The sequence below is a fragment of the Lolium perenne genome, chromosome 4 (genome assembly GCF_019359855.2).
Source record: "Lolium perenne isolate Kyuss_39 chromosome 4, Kyuss_2.0, whole genome shotgun sequence".
Taxonomy (NCBI): domain Eukaryota; kingdom Viridiplantae; phylum Streptophyta; class Magnoliopsida; order Poales; family Poaceae; genus Lolium; species Lolium perenne.
Genome location: NC_067247.2, coordinates 57,738,314 through 57,759,807, shown reverse-complemented (window position 1 = coordinate 57,759,807; position 21,494 = coordinate 57,738,314). Strand labels below are relative to the sequence as shown.

The window sequence follows — 21,494 nt, the reverse complement described above, 5'->3', positions numbered from 1 at the left end:
TCCTCCCATCGGAGCTCATCATCTTTCATAAGAGAGCATACTTTCATAATATTACTTATTGAAGAGGCTTTTGAGATAGTGTGGAGTGATACATCTGGGATCCAGTTATCACTCCACACATTAATATATTTTCCATCTCCTACTCTCCACAAAACTCCATTATGTTGTAATTTCTTACCATGCATAATACTGTGCCATGTATATGATGACGACCTTGGGAATTGAGCAGTCCAGAAATCCTAGGATAGTAGCAACCTTTCAACACTCTGGCACATAGTGAATTCGGCTAAGTCAGTAAACGCCAACATTGTTTCCCCAACATAGCTTTGTTAAAGATGTCCATGTCCCAAAAACCCATTCCGCCAAGATACTTCTCCAAGATCTCCAATGTAGCTTCTTTTTCCCAGCTTCACTTCCCCACCGGAAATTAGATAAAGGTTTCCTCATTTTTTTCGCAAATGGTCAAAGGAATTTGGAAGCAACTCATGACTTACGTGGGGATAGATTGAGCTACCGATTTCAAGAGAACCTATTTTCCAGCCCTTGATAGAGGTCGATCACTCCACCCATTAAGGTGTTTCCAAAGCCGTCCAGTGAGAAAGTTGAAGTTGCTCGTTGGAGAACGTCCCACCCGGGTCTGCATGCCAAGGTATGTTGACTGCAATGTCTCATCTTGCGCCCCTAGTTTCTGCTTCACCCTTTCCTTGACTCTTTCCTCACAATTTGTGCCAAAAAATATTGACGATTTCTAAAGATTTATCTTCTGACCTGAGCCCTCACAATAAGCTTGCAAAGCAGAATTAAGAGCACTTGTGCTTTTATCATCTCCCCTTGTGATGAATACGCTATCATCAGCGAAAAGGAGATGGGTGATGGGAGGGCCATTTCTTCCATTGTGAATACTCTTTAATTCACCCGAAGCTTCTTTTTTGCTGCATTAGACAAGAAAGACCCTCAACACACAATAAAAATAAATAAGGGCTAACTGGATCACCTTGTCTTATACCCCTTGTTGGGAGAAAAGGCTCAGTTAATTCACCATTTGCTTTCACTGCATACTTGATAGATGTTACACACCTCATAACCATTTCCACCCATGTGGCTTGAAAGCCCGGTTTTAATAAAACACCCTCAAGGTAATTCCACTGTACCCTATCATATGCCTTTGTCATGTCGATTTTGAGAGCAAAGAAAGGAAATTTAGCCTTTTGTTTTCTCATTGTATGAAAACATTCATACGCTACAAGCACATTGTCAGTGATTAATCTGCCCGGCACGAAGGCGCTTTGTTGTTCGGAAATAATAGCCGGTAAAAAAAGCTTGAGTCGATTAGCAATGACGTTTGAGGCTATTTTATAAATTATGTTACAAAGGCTTATTGGCCGGAAATTTGATAATAAATCAGGATTGTTAATTTTGGGGATCAGGACAATTACCTAGTCATAGAAGCCTTCTGATAATTCTGCTCCCAATTGGAATCCATGACCGTCCATGTTATTCCATGATACCTATAAGGACAAAATACTCCATGATTACTTGTAGATAACTATAATGTAACTGCACAAGTACATACATAAACAAGTTGTAACTAAATTGTAACAAGATTTAACTATTTTTTGTATCATTTCTTGTTGCCGGTGGTCAGCACAGTGAGGCTAAGAAATTCACACACCAGCAGAGATATGTTGCTTATGTAGCGATGCATGCACTATGTATGTGCAATAGTGGTGAGTTTTAAGGGAATGACAAGAAAGATATAGCAGCATGGTGTTAAAGGTTAGTTAACACACTACTCTTGTGTTATGATAGCATCATATAGTAATCTCCTTGTGCTATAGTCTGACATTATGATATATTCTCTTTATGACTGCATGACTCAATGAAAATAGTAGATATTCAAGTTCCCTTGCATTAATCTAGGACATCAACACATGGTGTGTGATATCAACAATGAAGAAAACTAAATCAATCACACAAAACACACAAAATAAGTAGGACTAGTTTTCTAAAAATAAATTGCACAAGATTAGTTTACTAAAACTAAATTATTACTGAAAATTCTTGTAGGAGTAAATGAATCACACAAAACACAGACATCTAGGACATGTTAATGAACAATCTGGGTATGATTCCCGTAGTTCATTTCTTTTGAGGGGAAGTAGGTATACGTTGGAGGAGTGTGGTGCCACGAAGTCCAACCAACTCCACAAAGGCATCACCCTATTCTCTAGTGAGTAAACCGCAAAGGTTAGCTCACGCTTGTGACGCCCCGGAACCGGTACCATGAGGATCCCAGCGATCCCGCCGAAATCCGCATGATATCGATTCAGAGACGCCCTCCGACACGACGTGCGCGACGAATCACACACGTGATGCCAGAGGAATTAACACGAGCGGTAACATTACAACAGGATTACAATAGAGCCCACAAGATACATATATTACAACAACGACTCCAACGAGTCAAGATACAAATATACAATACAAAGATCCAAATCATACAGAAGATCGAATACGTCCGAGTACGGACAAGATACAAATTGGACTAAGAGTCCTGAAGATAACCAGTGGCGTCCATAACCCTGCCCAGGCCAAGCCGGAAGGGTAACCTTGCTAACGTCGTCATCTTGTACCTGTCAAAGTCGGGCCATCGGTTGCCGACAAAAGGGGGAGGAGACAAAAAGAAAGGAAGGCGAGGGTAAGTACCATTGGCACGTACTTGCGAGACAAGACCAGCTATGCTCGCTGGTGGGCGGTATGAACTTCACCCGGCTATATGTGGAGTTTAGCGGCAGCAAAGCTACTATCCAATAGAGACACGCTACAACATCCGTCTACTCAGAGAAGATAAGAGAGCGCACAAGGTAACAGATAAATACTACACAAACATAACCCAGCCAAATACACATATCCCCTTCAACAAAGCGAAGAGGCAATGTAAAAGGCACTCAACGGTGGACAGGTTTTATTAGATATTGGTTGTAGTAATGCTATATTACTAAGCAAGTTATTAGCAGATTGTTATCAACAACATAAAGGTGTAAGTTGTTCTATGATCAAGCCATACAATTCCAAGTCGTCCATAACCGTGGACACGGCTTATCGATAAGATGTACACCCTGCAGGGGTTGCCCAAATGTAACCATACGCATGCTCGAACCCACTTACTACAGGTGGAGTCTCACATCAAGACCGTTCCCAATGCAAGAGAAAGTTTAAGGGGAGCCACCCCGCTAAGCTACCCGTGACGAAGTTCGGCCGTACTCCGATACGGACCCAGAGGTTTGTGTCAACGGCTAAGCTAAGTGTGAACAACTCCGTCGTCGCTAATCGTTCCACGATATGAGTACAGCACGTAATATAAACACCCGAAGGCAACAGAAGTAAATCGTGCATCGTGCATATGAGCAAATAAAACCAAGGTTGTGGCTCCCAATAAACAGACTCAAGGAAAGGTAGTGGGTGATGGGGGTCCCACTCCCCCACGTACGGGTAGAGCGCTCAATCTCGGAACAGATAACAAGAACTCGGGTCCTAGGGGACATTAGCAAGTCAAAGTTCCGATGCTTTCGCAAAGGGGCTCACAGATGCCTCTGCTTACAATTTTAGTTGTTAACAATAAAGTAAAGCATGTGTATCTCCAACAACTGATAAAGCATGTGAAAACCTCCCAACAAGATATCCCGAACATCTCGAGATATCAACAAGACCCTAAACTCGCCTACGACTCGCAAAGCTGGCAAACAACAAACAATAGGTAGGGCGAGGAGGTGTATCTCGGACATATAGGTAACAGGTGGATAGGACACGTGACACAACAGAATCGCAACATAAGGATAGCAATAGATCAAAAGAGCATGTAAAAGTAAAATAGGTGAAGGGGTGGGCTCGCCTGTGAAAAGCTGCAGAAGAACTTGTCGGAGAACTCATCGTATCTCACATCAACACTTCGTGATCCTATCCCGAGAAGAAGCAAATGCTACAACAAACATCGGATGCATATCTTATAACTACGGATAAAGAAGATCCAGCATGATCAAGATGGTATGTATGACATGGCAAGGATGATGCGGTGCAACTTATCCATATTAATCGGAGTCGGAACCCCGGACAATCAATTAGGTTGGAGTTGCATTTTCTACCGACAAATTTAAGGGTGGATTTAGCATAGCAAACATGGCAGGGGTGAGCTACAACAAAGTTAAATGGAATCGGGACAACATATATATAATATCCCACATATTCCATATGTTCCATATTAGGTGATAATGCAAACTATCGCGAATTTATATGATGCAGGATGCAACAGCAAGCATGGATGGCATATTCATGTCCAGCACATTTTTCTGATCAATTTTCATATAGAACACTTTTTATTTCGAGTTATATTTTGGAAGATATGAATTATACAAAATATGAGCATTTTCTGGAATTAACAGGAAATAGAGGAAAACGGTTTATACCCAGGAAGAGCTAGCCAAAGAGGCTGACGAGCGGGCCCAGGGGCGCTGGCACGCAGCTGACAAGGCAGAGGGGCCCGGGTTGCTTTCCTAGACGTGCAGGGGGTTTTCCAGAAAACCTACAGAGCCACGGACCGCGGGGTGAGGAATCAAAAGTGTCAGGGGGCTCAGTGCAAAACAGAATCAGATCTGGATCTGGAGCCTTTTCTCACCGAACAGAACCTAGCCTGAGCGGCTGACGGGTGGGGCCCAGGTGACGAGGTGGATGCCACGCTGGCGAAGCGTGCGGGGCGCACGGAAGATGCTCGATGCCTTGCGCGTTCCAGAGGACGTGGTCACCGCGGCGGCAAGGCGAGCGCGCGGGCGACTGGAGGCGTTCCAGGACGCGCGGGAGGGTTCAGGAGGGGTGCGACGACATGGGGAACCGAAAGATGGTGGCGCCGCCGGCTCGAGGTCGCCGGAGGTTCGCCGGCGACGGACGTCTGCGGAGGTGAAACCGGCCTCGATGGTGAGAAGAAGATACAGAAGCAAGAAAAGGGGGAAAGGGGTCCAGGAGGTGCGAAACATTACCCCGGAGCTGTTGGTGTGGTCGGGGACGCCGGAGGTTGACGAACGGCGCCGGAAACGACGACCTTGTCCGCCGGAGTCGGAGAAGAAACGGTGGAAACGGCGACGATTTAGGCTGCCCCCGCTCGATTCCGTTGGGGAGGAGGCAGAGGACGTCGAGGCGGTCCCGAAGGTGGTCTCAACACGGTGGCGGGCGGTGTAGAACGGCGACGCCATGGCGGAGCTGTGCGGTGGTCCTCGGGCTTGCAGAGAAGGAAGAAAAAGAGAGGGGAAAGAAGGTGGCGGCGCGGAGGGAGGATGAGGGGAAGGCTAGGGTTTCCAGGGGGATTTAAGGGAGAGGGGGCAGGTGGCCGCGGCGTGGTGCGGTGGTTGAGGACCACGGCCACGCCATCTGCGTGCTCCGTGAGCTGGAAAGAGGAAGACGACAGAGGGGGTTCGAAGGGGTACGCGAGCTGGTCGCTGGGCCGCTCGGGCTGGACCAGAGGGAGGAAGGGGAGGTTCCAGCTGGGCCGCCGGGGTGGGAAAAGAAGAGGGAAGGGTTGGGCCAGGAAAGAGGAGGGAGCCCAGGAGAGGGGGAGAGGGGTTTTTCTTTTGTTTTTATTTTACAAATTATTTAAAAATTGGATTCAATTCTGTTTTGAATTTGAACCAGGAAAGAGAGTGAGCTTCAAAAACTAGTTTTCAAATTATTTAATTTATTTGTAACCAAAACAAAGCACTTTTATATTTAACATTTATTTGTTGGAAAGGCTTAATTATAAAATAAGAATTATGAGAGAGAGACTTAGGTTTTATTTAAAGGAGAAGACAAGGGGGGGGTTTATAAAATAATTTTATTTAATAAAATCATGGATGATATGATGCATATGCCATGATGATGCGCAAAAAGAAAAGAACAACCAAAATCTAATAGGGGTATATCCGGGGTCGTTACAATCGACACCACTAACAAGGGATCGCGCCCCGAGATCCCACGCCAAGGTACGGGGGAGAGAGGTGAACTATCGGGTCTTCAGTCAACGTGTCGATCTCCTCGACACCACTAACAAGAATTCTTGCTCCATGCTGATCGGTCGACACCACTAACAAGAAGTCGTTGTTTCACTGTTGATGATGCGCTTCTGTCGGGATCCTCTGAAGATCAGACCTATTAGGATGGGGCAAAGATCGTCCAACCCGCGTGAAAACCTAAGACTCGGAAAACATAGATAAGAGAGAAGACTCAAAACTCGCAAAGGTAAGATGAGAAAGAATTGAGGTAAGGAGAAAAATCAGAGCTAATCAGATCTATCCAACGAATTTTAGAAAATAGTTTTTGACACTCTAACTCAACGACCGTTGGCAAGGCTATCCTACAGGCTGGACTAGTGGGGTACCGTCAACCTGGGCTCTGATACCAACTTGTGACGCCCCGGAACCGGTACCATGAGGATCCCAGCGATCCCGCCGAAATCCGCATGATATCGATTCAGAGACGCCCTCCGACACGACGTGCGCGACGAATCACACACGTGATGCCAGAGGAATTAACACGAGCGGTAACATTACAACAGATTACAATAGAGCCCACAAGATACATATATTACAACAACGACTCCAACGAGTCAAGATACAAATATACAATACAAAGATCCAAATCATACGTAAGATCGAATACGTCCGAGTACGGACAAGATACAAATTGGACTAAGAGTCCCGAAGATAACCAAATGGCGTCCATAACCGCCTGTGCCAAGCGGAAGGGTAACCTTGCTAACGTCGTCATCTTGTACCTGTCAAAGTCGGGCCATCGGTTGCCGACAAAAGGGGGAGGAGACAAAAAGAAAGGAAGGCGAGGGTAAGTACCATTGGCACGTACTTGCGAGACAAGACCAGCTATGCTCGCTGGTGGGCGGTATGAACTTCACCCGGCTATATGTGGAGTTTAGCGGCAGCAAAGCTACTATCCAATAGAGACACGCTACAACATCCGTCTACTCAGAGAAGATAAGAGAGCGCACAAGGTAACAGATAAATACTACACAAACATAACCCAGCCAAATACACATATCCCCTTCAACAAAGCGAAGAGGCAATGTAAAAGGCACTCAACGGTGGACAGGTTTTATTAGATATTGGTTGTAGTAATGCTATATTACTAAGCAAGTTATTAGCAGATTGTTATCAACAACATAAAGGTGTAAGTTGTTCTATGATCAAGCCATACAATTCCAAGTCGTCCATAACCGTGGACACGGCTTATCGATAAGATGTACACCCTGCAGGGGTTGCCCAAATGTAACCATACGCATGCTCGAACCCACTTACTACAGTGGAGTCTCACATCAAGACCGTTCCCAATGCAAGAGAAAGTTTAAGGGGAGCCACCCCGCTAAGCTACCCGTGACGAAGTTCGGCCGCATTCGATACGGACCCGCAGGTTTGTGTCAACGGCTAAGCTAAGTGTGAACAACCTGCTGTCGCTAATCGTTCCACGATATGAGTACGTAACGTAATATAAACACCCGAAGGCAACAAGTAAATCGTGCATCGTGCATATGAGCAAATAAAACCAAGGTTGTGGCTCCCAATAAATGACTCAAGGAAAGGTAGTGGGTGATGGGGTCCCACTCCCCCACGTACGGGTAGAGCGCTCAATCTCGAACGTATAACAAGAACTCGGGTCCTAGGGGACATTAGCAAGTCAAAGTTCCGATGCTTTCGCAAAGGGGCTCACGTATGCCTCGCTTACAATTTTAGTTGTTAACAATAAAGTAAAGCATGTGTATCTCCAACAACTGATAAAGCATGTGAAAACCTCCCAACAAGATATCCCGAACATCTCGAGATATCAACAAGACCCTAAACTCGCCTACGACTCGCAAAGCTGGCAAACAACAAACAATAGGTAGGGCGAGGAGGTGTATCTCGGACATATAGGTAACAGGTGGATAGGACACGTGACACAACAGAATCGCAACATAAGGATAGCAATAGATCAAAAGAGCATGTAAAAGTAAAATAGGTGAAGGGTGGGCTCTTTGTGAAAAGTCATGAGAAGAACTTGTCGGAGAACTCATCGTATCTCACATCAACACTTCGTGATCCTATCCCGAGAAGAAGCAAATGCTACAACAAACATCGGATGCATATCTTATAACTACGGATAAAGAAGATCCAGCATGATCAAGATGGTATGTATGACATGGCAAGGATGATGCGGTGCAACTTATCCATATTAATCGGAGTCTAACCCTGACAATCAATTAGGTTGGAGTTGCATTTTCTACCGACAAATTTAAGGGTGGATTTAGCATAGCAAACATGGCAGGGGTGAGCTACAACAAAGTTAAATGGAATCGACAACATATATATAATATCCCACATATTCCATATGTTCCATATTAGGTGATAATGCAAACTATCGCGAATTTATATGATGCAGGATGCAACAGCAAGCATGGATGGCATATTCATGTCCAGCACATTTTTCTGATCAATTTTCATATAGAACACTTTTTATTTCGAGTTATATTTTGGAAGATATGAATTATACAAAATATGAGCATTTTCTGGAATTAACAGGAAATAGAGGAAAACGGTTTATACCCAGGAAGAGCTAGCCAAAGAGGCTGACGAGCGGGCCCAGGGCGCTGGCACGCAGCTGACAAGGCAGAGGGGCCCGGGTTGCTTTCCTAGACGTGCAGGGGGTTTTCCAGAAAACCTACAGAGCCACGGACCGCGGGGTGAGGAATCAAAAGTGTCAGGGGGCTCAGTGCAAAACAGAATCAGATCTGGATCTGGAGCCTTTTCTCACCGAACAGAACCTAGCCTGAGCGGCTGACGGGTGGGGCCCAGGTGACGAGGTGGATGCCACGCTGGCGAAGCGTGCGGGGCGCACGGAAGATGCTCGATGCCTTGCGCGTTCCAGAGGACGTGGTCACCGCGGCGGCAAGGCGAGCGCGCGGGCGACTGGAGGCGTTCCAGGACGCGCGGGAGGGTTCAGGAGGGGTGCGACGACATGGGGAACCGAAAGATGGTGGCGCCGCCGGCTCGAGGTCGCCGGAGGTTCGCCGGCGACGGACGTCTGCGGAGGTGAAACCGGCCTCGATGGTGAGAAGAAGATACAGAAGCAAGAAAAGGGGGAAAGGGGTCCAGGAGGTGCGAAACATTACCCCGGAGCTGTTGGTGTGGTCGGGGACGCCGGAGGTTGACGAACGGCGCCGGAAACGACGACCTTGTCCGCCGGAGTCGGAGAAGAAACGGTGGAAACGGCGACGATTTAGGCTGCCCCCGCTCGATTCCGTTGGGGAGGAGGCAGAGGACGTCGAGGCGGTCCCGAAGGTGGTCTCAACACGGTGGCGGGCGGTGTAGAACGGCGACGCCATGGCGGAGCTGTGCGGTGGTCCTCGGGCTTGCAGAGAAGGAAGAAAAAGAGAGGGGAAAGAAGGTGGCGGCGCGGAGGGAGGATGAGGGGAAGGCTAGGGTTTCCAGGGGGATTTAAGGGAGAGGGGGCAGGTGGCCGCGGCGTGGTGCGGTGGTTGAGGACCACGGCCACGCCATCTGCGTGCTCCGTGAGCTGGAAAGAGGAAGACGACAGAGGGGGTTCGAAGGGGTACGCGAGCTGGTCGCTGGGCCGCTCGGGCTGGACCAGAGGGAGGAAGGGGAGGTTCCAGCTGGGCCGCCGGGGTGGGAAAAGAAGAGGGAAGGGTTGGGCCAGGAAAGAGGAGGGAGCCCAGGAGAGGGGGAGAGGGGTTTTTCTTTTGTTTTTATTTTACAAATTATTTAAAAATTGGATTCAATTCTGTTTTGAATTTGAACCAGGAAAGAGAGTGAGCTTCAAAAACTAGTTTTCAAATTATTTAATTTATTTGTAACCAAAACAAAGCACTTTTATATTTAACATTTATTTGTTGGAAAGGCTTAATTATAAAATAAGAATTATGAGAGAGAGACTTAGGTTTTATTTAAAGGAGAAGACAAGGGGGGGGTTTATAAAATAATTTTATTTAATAAAATCATGGATGATATGATGCATATGCCATGATGATGCGCAAAAAGAAAAGAACAACCAAAATCTAATAGGGGTATATCCGGGGTCGTTACAACGCTCCACTAAGCGGCCGCTTTCAAGGTAGCAACCGACACCTTTACACAAAGGTTGGGGCACACATCCACAACTTAATCGGAGGCTGCCAACAACCAACCGTGGAGCTTTTACAACACAAAGCAAGCTCCGAGGAAGAAATCTCGCAAAGCTAGGGTTTCACAACTTGATTCTTCTTGAAACGGGTGGGATAGTTAAATCCCTTTAGTGAAAGTGTAGATCTAGCGTTTCGCCCTTGATTTCCAAGAAGGCAGCAAGACTGAGTGGCTAGGGGGGATCTATGAGTTTTGAGCTTTGGAATAATGGAGGAGAGGGAGTAGAAGTCGCAACCTTTAACTGGAGATGAAGGGTGCTATTTATACCTCCTCAAGAATTAAAGCCATTGCTAGTTCAATTAGACCGTTATTTGATGTGTGAACACCAAAGTCTCTGGTGTGTGGAATTTCTGAGCCAATTAGGTCGGAGTCTCCATCCTGGAAGGACCGAAGTCTCTGGCCCTAGAGAACCAGGAAATCACCAACACCAGAATCTTCGGACCTAAGAATCTAGTCTACACGAAAATTCTCTGGACCCCTATACTGAGTGCGAAGCACACTATGCAATCGCCCAAAATCTGGGGACCGGGTTCTTTCAACAGACTCTCCGATCTGAGCACACCGGAGTTCCCGGACATGAGCTCCACAGCAGCAGCAATTCTCGAGACACTGTCCAAAAATATTCCGAGCACCCTACAAGAACACTAAGCACCAGCAGATACACAACCAAAAATCTACGGGTAATGTCTTCTTCTTTTCACTTTTTAGGGGTCGATCACCGTGATATGCTTAACATATAAAAACTATGAACACATGAGCACACAGTTAGAATATCATTGTGTTGTTAACAAACATGCAAAACACCGTTATGGGAAAATGTTATTTCAGCAGTTGTGCCATTCACCTTCGTATAAACGCCAATACTAGAACCATGTCCCTTGTAGGCATGTTGCAATGTATTATATTTTTATCATTTGCTTTTCATCGTCAGACATGTATATGTGTGACCTTTAGAACCTTCTCTGTAAAAGGTAAGTCATGTGATTCGCCACAACCCATTTTTCTCACTGACAACCATTTAAACTTTACAGTTAGTTTTTGCTATTACCATGCGTTGTCTCTACGCCACAATCTGCTATGTTTTAGCTTCAGTATTTTTTCCGTATTTGTTGGATTTCATTGTAAATCTTATTACCTCGTTATTTTTTTTCTGGCAGACCAGTAAGATGAAACACATCTGACTGGGAACCCAACAGTATAAGCGTACAAGTTGAAGAATGTTTGAACTTCTTCTCTTGTAGCATACTCCATGCCTACCTCTGGTTTGAACTTGTTTTCAGTGTCATTCTAAACAAAAACATCCTTCTTCACTCCCTCGGCAGCTCATTTGTCATTGTTAAGAAATATATTAATATCATTTTAAGTTATGTGTTCCCATTGTTCCGCAATGACCTCATCTTGGCAGACAGTGTTTGTGCTTATGGATTTTCCATCACTTTAGCCTAGATCTTATGGTTTCTTTTAAATTCTTTATAGCATATGTTTCATCTATTTGCTTTTTTTCATAGACCCAACATCATAAACCTGCATACATGTCAATGTTTGATCAGTTTCTAAAATCTAATGTATTATATATTGTCAATTTAATTTGTGTTTAGTTTTATAATTATTTAGTCTAGTTGTATGGCGATGAACATTCTTACATCCCATGGAGCTTCATCATCTTCTCCGCTCAATGTTCTAAATGATGCTTTTCATATTTTCCAACTGCATTTGATCCTGAAGATTAATTGACTTGTCTTTGTTTGCAAAGACAACTTTGATATTATAAAATGTTACTGATAAGCCATCCACTCTTGTTTAGACATCATATCATGTAGGATGTGGTATAGTACCAAGTAGCAACCCAATGTATGTGAATCCGTCCTGCAATTAAACCATAACAATGTAGGTATTTATTCGTTTATACCGATCCTTCATTTTTAGTTTGTCCATACATGTGTGAAGAAGTCATCCTGTATACAATTGTTGTTTGAAAGCGTCTAGAGTGTATCCCTGGGTCATCCTGGATATCACAAAGTATAAATTTATAACCAGTTAATAAACATGCTAACTTGCATCTGTTTTGAATTTTAAACATGCCTGCAGAGTAAAGTATAATCATTTTCAATCTTCATTTTTTAGTTTATCTACCCCATTTTAAATCTTTATTTTCTCTAACATTCATATTCAGTATGTCATTCTCCTTCCAAGTTTATTCTCTTCATAATTTATGTCATCGTTTTTACCAGAAAAAGGGCGCCCTTTAAGGGTGGGCGCTCGGCTTCGTTTCACGCGCTGACAAGTGGCGCAGCCTGCTGCGTTCCATGCCCCCTGCAGATCATCTCCAGCTCGACACATGGCGGACGTGGAGTATGTCGCTGGGTGGCTTTTTTTTTGTAGATTCGAATACGAAAAGTGAAATATCTTGCAAACCGATTATCCAAATAAAGTTTTGTTTTCATGGTTATGATAGTTGCACCGAGCTCGACAAAACTAAATCCCATCTTGATAAGTTGGACAAACTTATTTCTTGCACTGCCTTTCATGCCTCGGTTTCCATGCCTTGTGTCACTTTGCATCACGCAGTGTCCTAGAAGTGCATCGTTGTGCGCTGCTTTTTTGTTCCATGTTGCACTGCCTTGGATCTCTTTGCATCCCGCGGTGTCCCGCCAGTGCACCACTCGTGCACTTGCCTTTTTTTGTACTACGCTACACTGCATTGGATCGCTTTTGCACCGCATGGTGTTCTGGCATTGCACCGCCCACGCAGTGTCTTTTTGTACGGCGTTGCACTGTCTTGAATTGCTTAATGGGCACCGCGCTAGGTCCTCGGAGTGCACCGCTTGTGCACTGCCTTTTATACCACGATACACTGCATTTGTTCTCCTTTTGCACCGCGCGGGGTTCTGGCAGTGCACCGCCCGTGCACTGCCTTTTTTACCACGGTACACTGCATTTGTTCTCTTTTTTGCATCATGTGAGGTCCTGACAGTGCACTGCCCTTGCACTGCCTTTTTGTACCACGTTAAACCGCCTTGGTTCACTTTTTGCATCGCACTGGGTCCTGGCAGTGCACCGCTCATGTAGTGTCTTTTTTACCACTTTACACTGCATTGGTTATGTTTTTGCACCGCATTGATCCTAACAGTGCACCGTCGTGCACTTCTTTTTTGTACCATATTACATTGCCTTGTGTCCCTTTTTGCACCACGCGGTGTCCTGATAGTGCCCCGCTCGTGCTACCTTTTTTGTACCATGTTGCACTGCCTTAGGTTGTTTTTGCACCACGCGGTGTTCCGACAGTGCATTGCCCGTGCACTGTCTTTTTTACCATGTTGCACTGCTTTGGATCGTTTTTTGGTATACTTTCTTTTTCGCGATGTATCTTTTTCTCTCTTCTTTAATGATGTGGGGTAGTTAGACGTGGAGGCGGTCTAAATGTGGAGCAGTTAGACGCGTGACAAACTATAGCAGCGCGGCCTCGTGTCAAGCGTGGAGCGGCCCCGGCGAGGCTGGCGCGCGCTGGCGAGGAGTGCAGAGGGCGCGCGCACCCTAGTCGCTCTCTTTATTTCATTCCTCATTTGCTCTTCCAGTCATCATTTTGTTCTTTCTTTGTCTCTTTCCATCTTTTTCTCTTTTCGTGTCTCACTCTCAGTCTTCTCTTATTATCTAGTTTCCTCTCTTGATTTCTCGGTCTCCACTCTTTATTTTCCCATTTCTTCAAGTTCTCATTCTCATCTTATTTTCTCATTCTTATTTGCTCAGTCTTTGTTTCTCATTGTGTTTTATTTTCTCATTCTCATATTCTTTCTTCATTCTTCCTCTCTTTATTTTCTCATTTCTTCATGTTCTCATTCTTATTTGCTCGGTCTTTTTCCTCATTGTGCTTTATTTTATCATTTCTTCATGTTCTCATTCTCATCTTATTTTTTCTTTCTTTCTTCTATGTTTATTTTTCACCATGTCACTCTTTCTTATTCTTGGTTTTTTTCACTCTTTTTTCAGTTTGCTCTTTTGGTTTGGGTTGTTCGGATTATCATTCGTTGGGTGTTTCTCATTCTCGGTTTCTCATTTCCTCAGTTTCTTCATATTTCTTATCATTTATATGCCATTATTCTCTTATTTATCCATTTCCTCGTTTTAATATTCTTGTTCTCTTATTCTTGTTCTCTTTATTTATTATTGATCCATCATTTTTTTCACAAATCTTCGTGATCCCCTCTGTGCATTAGAGGTAGTATGGCTTTAACTCCCACCATTTATATCAACATATTCCCACCCACAACGTTCCATAAAATTAGGAGTTCTTTTACTCCCCTACTTATTACAAGCACACATCCATCACACACCATCAATCTGCATCTTTTTCAGTTTCTGAGTTTTTCCGTTACACTATTTTTCTTCTCTCCCTCTACTGCCCCAGAGGAGATCAAGAAGATTCTTGTGTGTTCTTATTCTTTATCTTTGTATCAATATTTTCTATTTAGTTCTCTTATATCATTTTTTGTATTTATCATAATTACTATCTCTATGTTTCTATTCTAGGATGAAATGCATTGTTTGTGGATCATGGGGCAGTCGTTGCCAGGAGAGGAGGAAGTCAAGTAGTTCATTTCATTCGGCTCTTGGGATCAAGCACTTGAGTCCATAGTATATACTTGTGTTCAGACTTTTATTTATTTATTGTGCTTTATTCTAGTGTTTAACTATCGTTAGTTATTGTTTCATGTTTGTTTGCATCAAGTCTGTTCAACAACCTTGTTGGTAATGTGTGTTATGCGGTTGCCATGGATGAAATGCAGGACAAGTTCAATGTGAAGAAACGCAACACCGGTACTCGCATTTGTGGTAGTGGATATGATATTTTCATTAAAATTATGACTTGAACGCTGGTGGCATGATTAGGGTTGAGGTGGATAATGCTCCTAAATACTTTGATGTTGTTCCTAAGGTGTTGATGGTGTTCAAAACCATAGAGTTGAAGGTGACTATTGTTTTTATTTGTTTTGTTTTGTATTGTTGTTTATTTGCTTTTATCCATGTTGTGTTTCATCTAATTTAAGGTCATTTTTATGTGTGAACAAGTTGCAACTACTGTTGTTTACAAAAAAAGGGTATTAATCGCACCTCGGCACAAACACCTAGAAAGAACCAACATTTAGGTGAGCGTGGTATCTGCATGGGAGAAGTTTTTGTGCAAACTCTAACCGATAAATACACTAAGGCCAATGGAATGGTAAACCATTCTTTGCCAAGATTCTTTATATCATTTTATGTGTTATTTCGTATCTACATACTTTTTCATCTTTTTCATCGTTAGATTGTGTACTTTTTCCTTGTAAGTTTCTTGATTTTATGCCTCGTTTTTTATCTGCAACGTATCCCCAAAGAAATTGTTAAGGCATTGAACATACCAAAGAAGGGTTGGGTCATTCTTTCTATGGGTGAATACTATAACAAGCAGGAGACATCGTACTACACATCCGCTGATGGTGGGATTAGTTTTGAGTTAGGTTGGGCGGAGTTTGTTCAGAAGTTTGATATGGAAGGGAGTGATTCGTGGATGTCAGTTCATTTTAAGCCAATTTCTGTTGAACTATATCTCTTCCCTTTCTAGTACACTAATTCCGCTCTAATCTCTCTTCTGCAAAGCTAAGCTGGAGTTGCTACTTGTGTGCTTCTTTTTGGATGAGAGTACTACTTGTTCTTATTCCACTAGAGATACTTCCGGACGCAAAAGAACACAACGCATGGGGGCACTTCGACGTAAATGGACAGGTTAAATTTTTGTGTGACCGGACCTGACACACGGTCGAAATATGAACGTTCGGTCTCGTCTTTTTCTGCTTTTGGTGGCCATCGCTGCTAGATGCGGTGGTGTGTCTTTGCGTGAGAAGAGAGAAGACTCATGTTGTGATAGTTGGTAGATCAGGAGGCCCACTGTTTGTTGTTGTTTGATTTGTAAGGCCCAAAAAAGGCAAATGTATCAATAACGGGCTTTCGCTTTTTTGTCCATATTTTCATTAGCAAAATTTGACTTTATGTTGCATTTTCAGCTAGATGATGATTAGACACTTCCTACTTAAATCTTATAGGAACATGAAGTGCGTTTAATTGTAACAAATAACATTTTATTAGGTAGAACCTAACATTTTTTTAAATAAAATCTACACTACAAGATTTCTATAGGATTACTTCCTATAGAATATGTTCTATAAATCAAAAGAGCATTAAGAAGTTAGGGAGCAGATAGGAATTGAACACTTAAATTAGATTTGTCCCTGACTGTATTATCAACATTACACACAGAAATGGGAAGGCCATAAGCATACAAAATTAAGTAAAGTGATTACATTAGCAACGTCTTAGTAAAAATCTAAAGCGTTTGATGCAAAGACCTGGCGACATTAACTGTCAACATTAGTCAACTATAAATTCCACGGCTAGAAGTTTGTTTAGTAATAATGTCACAGCAGATAGCACAAATTTCTTTTCGCAAAATACCACAATAAAACCAATCACAGCAGATAGCACAACTTTCAAACGAAACAGTAACACCAGATATAGGAGTGAGCACATAACCCTCTATTCCACGACACAAAAGCGGATTATCTTGGCTCGAGTTTCCTAGCAGTTTCATCAAACTAAAAGCTTAAAAAGAAATCTAGTAGACGGTTCAGACTCAAAACGGTGGAGGATTTCTAAATGGGGCACAAACCAGTGCTTCAAAACATGATACGCCTTAATAAGAAAACTATGTCTAGTGTATGCTTCTAATCTCTACCAGGCCTGCTCAGGCTGACCATGCGTGCACTCCCATCCCCCCTGCCGGACTGTGGGCGTGCCCTTCCATCTTGGAACCGCGAACCACCACCACCACCATATCCTCCACGGTTACCCTGACCACTCCTGTCATTTTGCAACCTGTCATTCTGGTAGCCACCACCACGTCCAGAGCCTCGGCCAGCATAACCCCTCCCACCGCCTCGCCGTCCTCCTTGTGATGATACAAAATTCTCTTGCCACTTGCCCAAACCAGATGAGTCTTGACCATCACCCCTACGCTTGGTCGGTAAACCCTCAAGTGCCGCACCAGTCCTAGCCTCATATGCCCGCTCGTTGCTCTCCACAAGGACAGAGATTCTATCTGCCATCTGGAAGAGTAGTCCCTGTAGCCTAGTTTGATCCACATTATGGAAAATGATGCAACTAGTTAGTTGGTCCCAGCTTGCATGAAGCTCCTCATGCATCATCATCTTGCTAACAATTCCATGAACCTCCTGCTCACTCAGGTCAAACATGGTAGTGAGCTGGTCAAGGCTCAGAGACTCATAGCAAGAGGGGTAAGAAAACAGATAGGTTCTGAGAGCCTCTTCCTTGATCTTAAGCTTCAGCATCTCAAGAATATGGTCCTTGTTCCTCAAAAGCTTCCAGGTATCGAGTGAATTGATGATACTGAAAGCCTTGTCATGATCCCCCTTAATGAGGGCTCTTGTGGCAGCCAATACATGATCCCTCACAGTTTCCGGAGGGCCAACAAAAGTCTGTCTCTCACTCATTTCAAGAAGTCTCCGGAATGTTTTGCTCATAGGCCTCCGCTTATCGAAAGTACTGGCAGCCATATTGGGGACCTCAATTAGCATAGCACAAACCAAGTGTGTGGCTTCCAAATGTTCAAGGTTTATATGCATATGATAAGGCATCATTCTTCTCCTCTCAATTCTTTCCTGGGAGAATAAGAGTAACCAGTGTAAAAATGTGTACATATTGTTCTATGAAAATGTATACATAGCTTTATCAATTAAATCCAATGAGCTGAAGCCCATATAACAGTGACGGAACTACTTTGAGTCAGAGCAGATAATTTTCAACATGGAGAAATGACAGTGTAGGCTAGTGATGAAACATCAGAGTTAACTAGGTGACATACAGAGACCAGTTTGCAGCTATTTAAATAATGGACAAAGGAAGTGTGTGTGTTGTGCGTTAGGAGGGCGGGGAGGAGTTCACCTGTTCAGGAGTTTTTTCATGGTATCTGCTATGTTGTACTCCTTGTGCAAGCAACTCTTTCACTCTCCCAGTTGAATATAACTCAGACAGGCAACTATGAGCTTCAGCAATCAAACCAGCCCTGAAAGCACATAGCCCCAATTGGGCCATGGCCCTATTGAATAAAACCTGTGATGGTATGTCCATAAGTTGAACCCCATCTTGTAAACGACTCATTAAGAGCATGTCACGAGCCACTGAAAATTCATCAGAAATTGCATAGTGATATATGTGACACAGCATTGCTCGGGCTTTGGTCCTTTCATCTCCATACTTGTAAATCAGAGACATCAGATCGTCCATCAAAGCTCTGTTGCTTTGTGGGAAAGTAGGCTTCCTAGGCACAACCTCCGGAATCACAACAAACGGTGGGGGACCCTTATTGTCATCAGCTGCTTGATGCTCCTCACCTGCCTCAGTATCTCCATTATCCATGCTAACTTCAGTCTGCTCAGCTAGTTTCCTCATTGAATCATACACTTCTTGAGGTTTGTAGTAGACTAGTTCAACATGACGTAATGCAACCTTCGCAGCAGCCTTAAAGTTCCCAACCCTTTCCTGGTAATCCTGGACATTCTGTGCAACCACCAAAAACAAGGGTTCATCTCTAAGCCTCTGAACATAATCTTTGGTATATGGATCACTGCCCTGTAAACTCTTGATAAAGTCGGAGTCAATTCTCTCCAGGAATGCAACCAGGTCACCTGTAACGTGGATAGTTCCATCATAGTCAGCACCCTTCTGAGTTTCCTTCTCGTCAGGCTCCACTGAGGTGTCTACTACAATATTAGGATGCTGTTGCAGTATATCAAGCACAAGAAGCATATTATCAACACACTTCTTCCACACATTGGTCGGCATATGACCAAGGAGGCTGGGGTTAACATCAAACTGGGCAGAAATCACATGAAAAAGAATTTCAAGCTTCTGGGCAGGTGTTTTTGCCACACGAGTCAAAAACGTTAGCTGCTCCACGCGTTCAATTCTCCCAGTGCCCTTCTTACCCCTCGACGCCACAATCTCCTTGAGCTTTTTATCAACAATATCCCAAGTAATCTCACTCGGTGCTTTCAAGAACTGTTTGTCCATAATCTTATCTTTCTTGCTCAACTTCTTTTCCCAGGCTCCACCCTCCTCACCCTCATCATCTTCCTTTTCCGACTCATCCGATTCAGACCTAGGCATGTTATCAGGATCCACAACCTCTCCGTCACTATCGCTACTCTCCCCACTATCTGGATCCTCCTCACCTGTAACATCCTCTTCAAAACTTGCTGGATTCTCTCTGCACTTCTTGATCAGGTCTTCGTATTGCTTATTGTTCTTCTTAAGTTTTTGTTTCATCACATTGAGAGCCTTTGAGTTGCTGCTGCTCATCTTCTTGGTATCCTTCTTTGCAAAAGTGTCAGCAAGGAAGTCATCGAGTAATACAAGAGTCGTGATATACATATTTGGAATTTTGGTGGACTCGTTGACACGAACAACCTTCTCAAGCTGCTTGTTGATCTTGTCAAAACCCTCATGCAAGCTAACCCAGTCATTAATCTTCACTGCATTGCGCATCTGGTCAGCAGTAGCCTTCATCTCATCATTGCGCTTGTCCTTCAACGAGCGAATCACACGAGTTTTCTCAGTATCAGAATCATCGCTGTCAAGGTCATTCAAATAGCGGTTCTTGGCACCACCACCACGTTCCTCACCACCAGCTTCTGATTTTTCGCTATCGCTCCCTTGTTCTGACTCAATCTCCTCCAGATCATCATCGGAGTCACTGTCTCCCTGATGTTTGAGTTCAATAGAACAAAAGACAAGGGTATTAATGCACTTGGCAAAGACAAAGTTTATGCACACATTATTGCAAGTATGCAACAGTGAACTGGAGTCAGCACAATAGAACAAAAGACAAGGGTATTAATGCACTTGGCAAAGACAAAGTTTATGCACACATTATTGCAAGTATGCAACAGTGATCTGGAGTCAGCACAATAGAACAAAAGACAATGGTATTAATGCACTTGTGGAGACTCCAGTTCACTGCCTCCCTGATGTTTGAGTATAATAGAACAAAAGACAAGGGTATTAATGCACTTGGCGAAGACAAAAGTTTATGCACATTACTGCAAGTATGCAACAGTGAACTGGAGTTGGCACAATAGAACAAACAAAAGACAAGGGTATTGATGCACTTGGCAGAGACAAAGTTTACCCACATTACTGCAAGTATGCAACAGTGAACTGGAGTTAGCACAAGTGAGGAAGCAAGTACCTGTCCCCAAAAACGAGATGCCATGGTTGTTGCCTTTTGTCCCCTTCAACTAGATTCAAAGCTCTGCAAAGTAATACAAGTTCAGAGAGAATTAGAATCATTACAAACTACAGTGTAAAAGAGGTGTATTTCAACTGCAGGCTGGCAGAAGGACAAGACTATGTCACCAGAACACACAGATGACAGACCAACAGAGAAGTAAAACAGTGCTTACGGACTGACACGGATGGATTAATCAACCTCGAGACAGACAACAGATTATCAAAAGCAGATAACCAAGACGGGCTAACATGAAAATAAGTTTGCGTCAGTGAGCAGGTAGCTAGACCTGTAACATACACACAGACCAACGGAATTGATATAAATCGCGAGAGATAACGAGCACACGGACAACTAAACAAGGCGCGTCGACTAGCCCTAGAGTCGGCGGGATCCAACGGATTCCGCGCGGCGCTCGTCCGCGGTTAGGGCGGCGGGCTGGGTCTCGCCGGCGACGCAATCAATGGCGCAATGCTAACTCTGAGATAGAATCGATCGGGCCAATTACCTTGCCTTGCAGTCGCGGCGGTCGATCGGAGTCGGCTCAGATCTGGCGGAGAACGGAGGCGTAGGGCGGCGGGGTTGCAGAGCGCGGCCGGATGCCTGAGCGGACGAGGGGACGACGGCGTGCGGGGAGGAGGCGCGGCGGGGGGAGTGGAGGCTGGAGGTGGAGGTGGAGGGGGTTAGGGTTTGGGTTGGAGATTTTTTTCCGGAGAGGCTACTATTTTTAGAGAGAGAGATAGGGTCAGAATGGAAGAGAGTCCGTAAAGATCGAAGCCTGGTGGAATAGGTTTCGTTGGCGCCACGCTGGGCCCTTGGGTGGGCTGCGTCGGTGTGGTGTTTGGATTTGGAGTAACATGGGCTGGGCAACTGGACCTTTGTTTTCGCTTCGAATTTTCTACCCAGCGAACGTTCGGAATATACACAGTTTAGGGCTCGAATGGAGGAGG

The 21,494-nt window shown here is 44.3% G+C and overlaps 1 protein-coding gene and 1 long non-coding RNA gene across 2 annotated transcripts; both read right to left on the bottom strand.

The window, feature by feature from the left end:
- Nucleotides 1-2,421: 2,421 nt before the first annotated feature.
- On the bottom strand, nucleotides 2,422-4,094 carry LOC139830476 (uncharacterized). Its single transcript, XR_011742491.1, has 2 exons — nucleotides 3,893-4,094; nucleotides 2,422-2,633 (listed from the first exon to the last, which is right to left on the bottom strand). It is a non-coding gene; the product is annotated as an uncharacterized lncRNA (long non-coding RNA).
- Nucleotides 4,095-16,699: 12,605 nt separating this feature from the next.
- LOC127292635 (eukaryotic translation initiation factor 3 subunit C) lies at nucleotides 16,700-21,266 on the bottom strand. The gene is made up of 4 exons (XM_051322081.2): nucleotides 21,053-21,266; nucleotides 20,506-20,568; nucleotides 18,201-20,018; nucleotides 16,700-17,917 (listed from the first exon to the last, which is right to left on the bottom strand). The coding sequence occupies exons 2-4, from the start codon at nucleotides 20,527-20,529 to the stop codon at nucleotides 16,964-16,966; spliced, it is 2,796 nt and encodes a 931-aa protein (XP_051178041.1). The 5' UTR covers nucleotides 20,530-20,568; nucleotides 21,053-21,266; the 3' UTR covers nucleotides 16,700-16,963.
- Nucleotides 21,267-21,494: the final 228 nt, after the last annotated feature.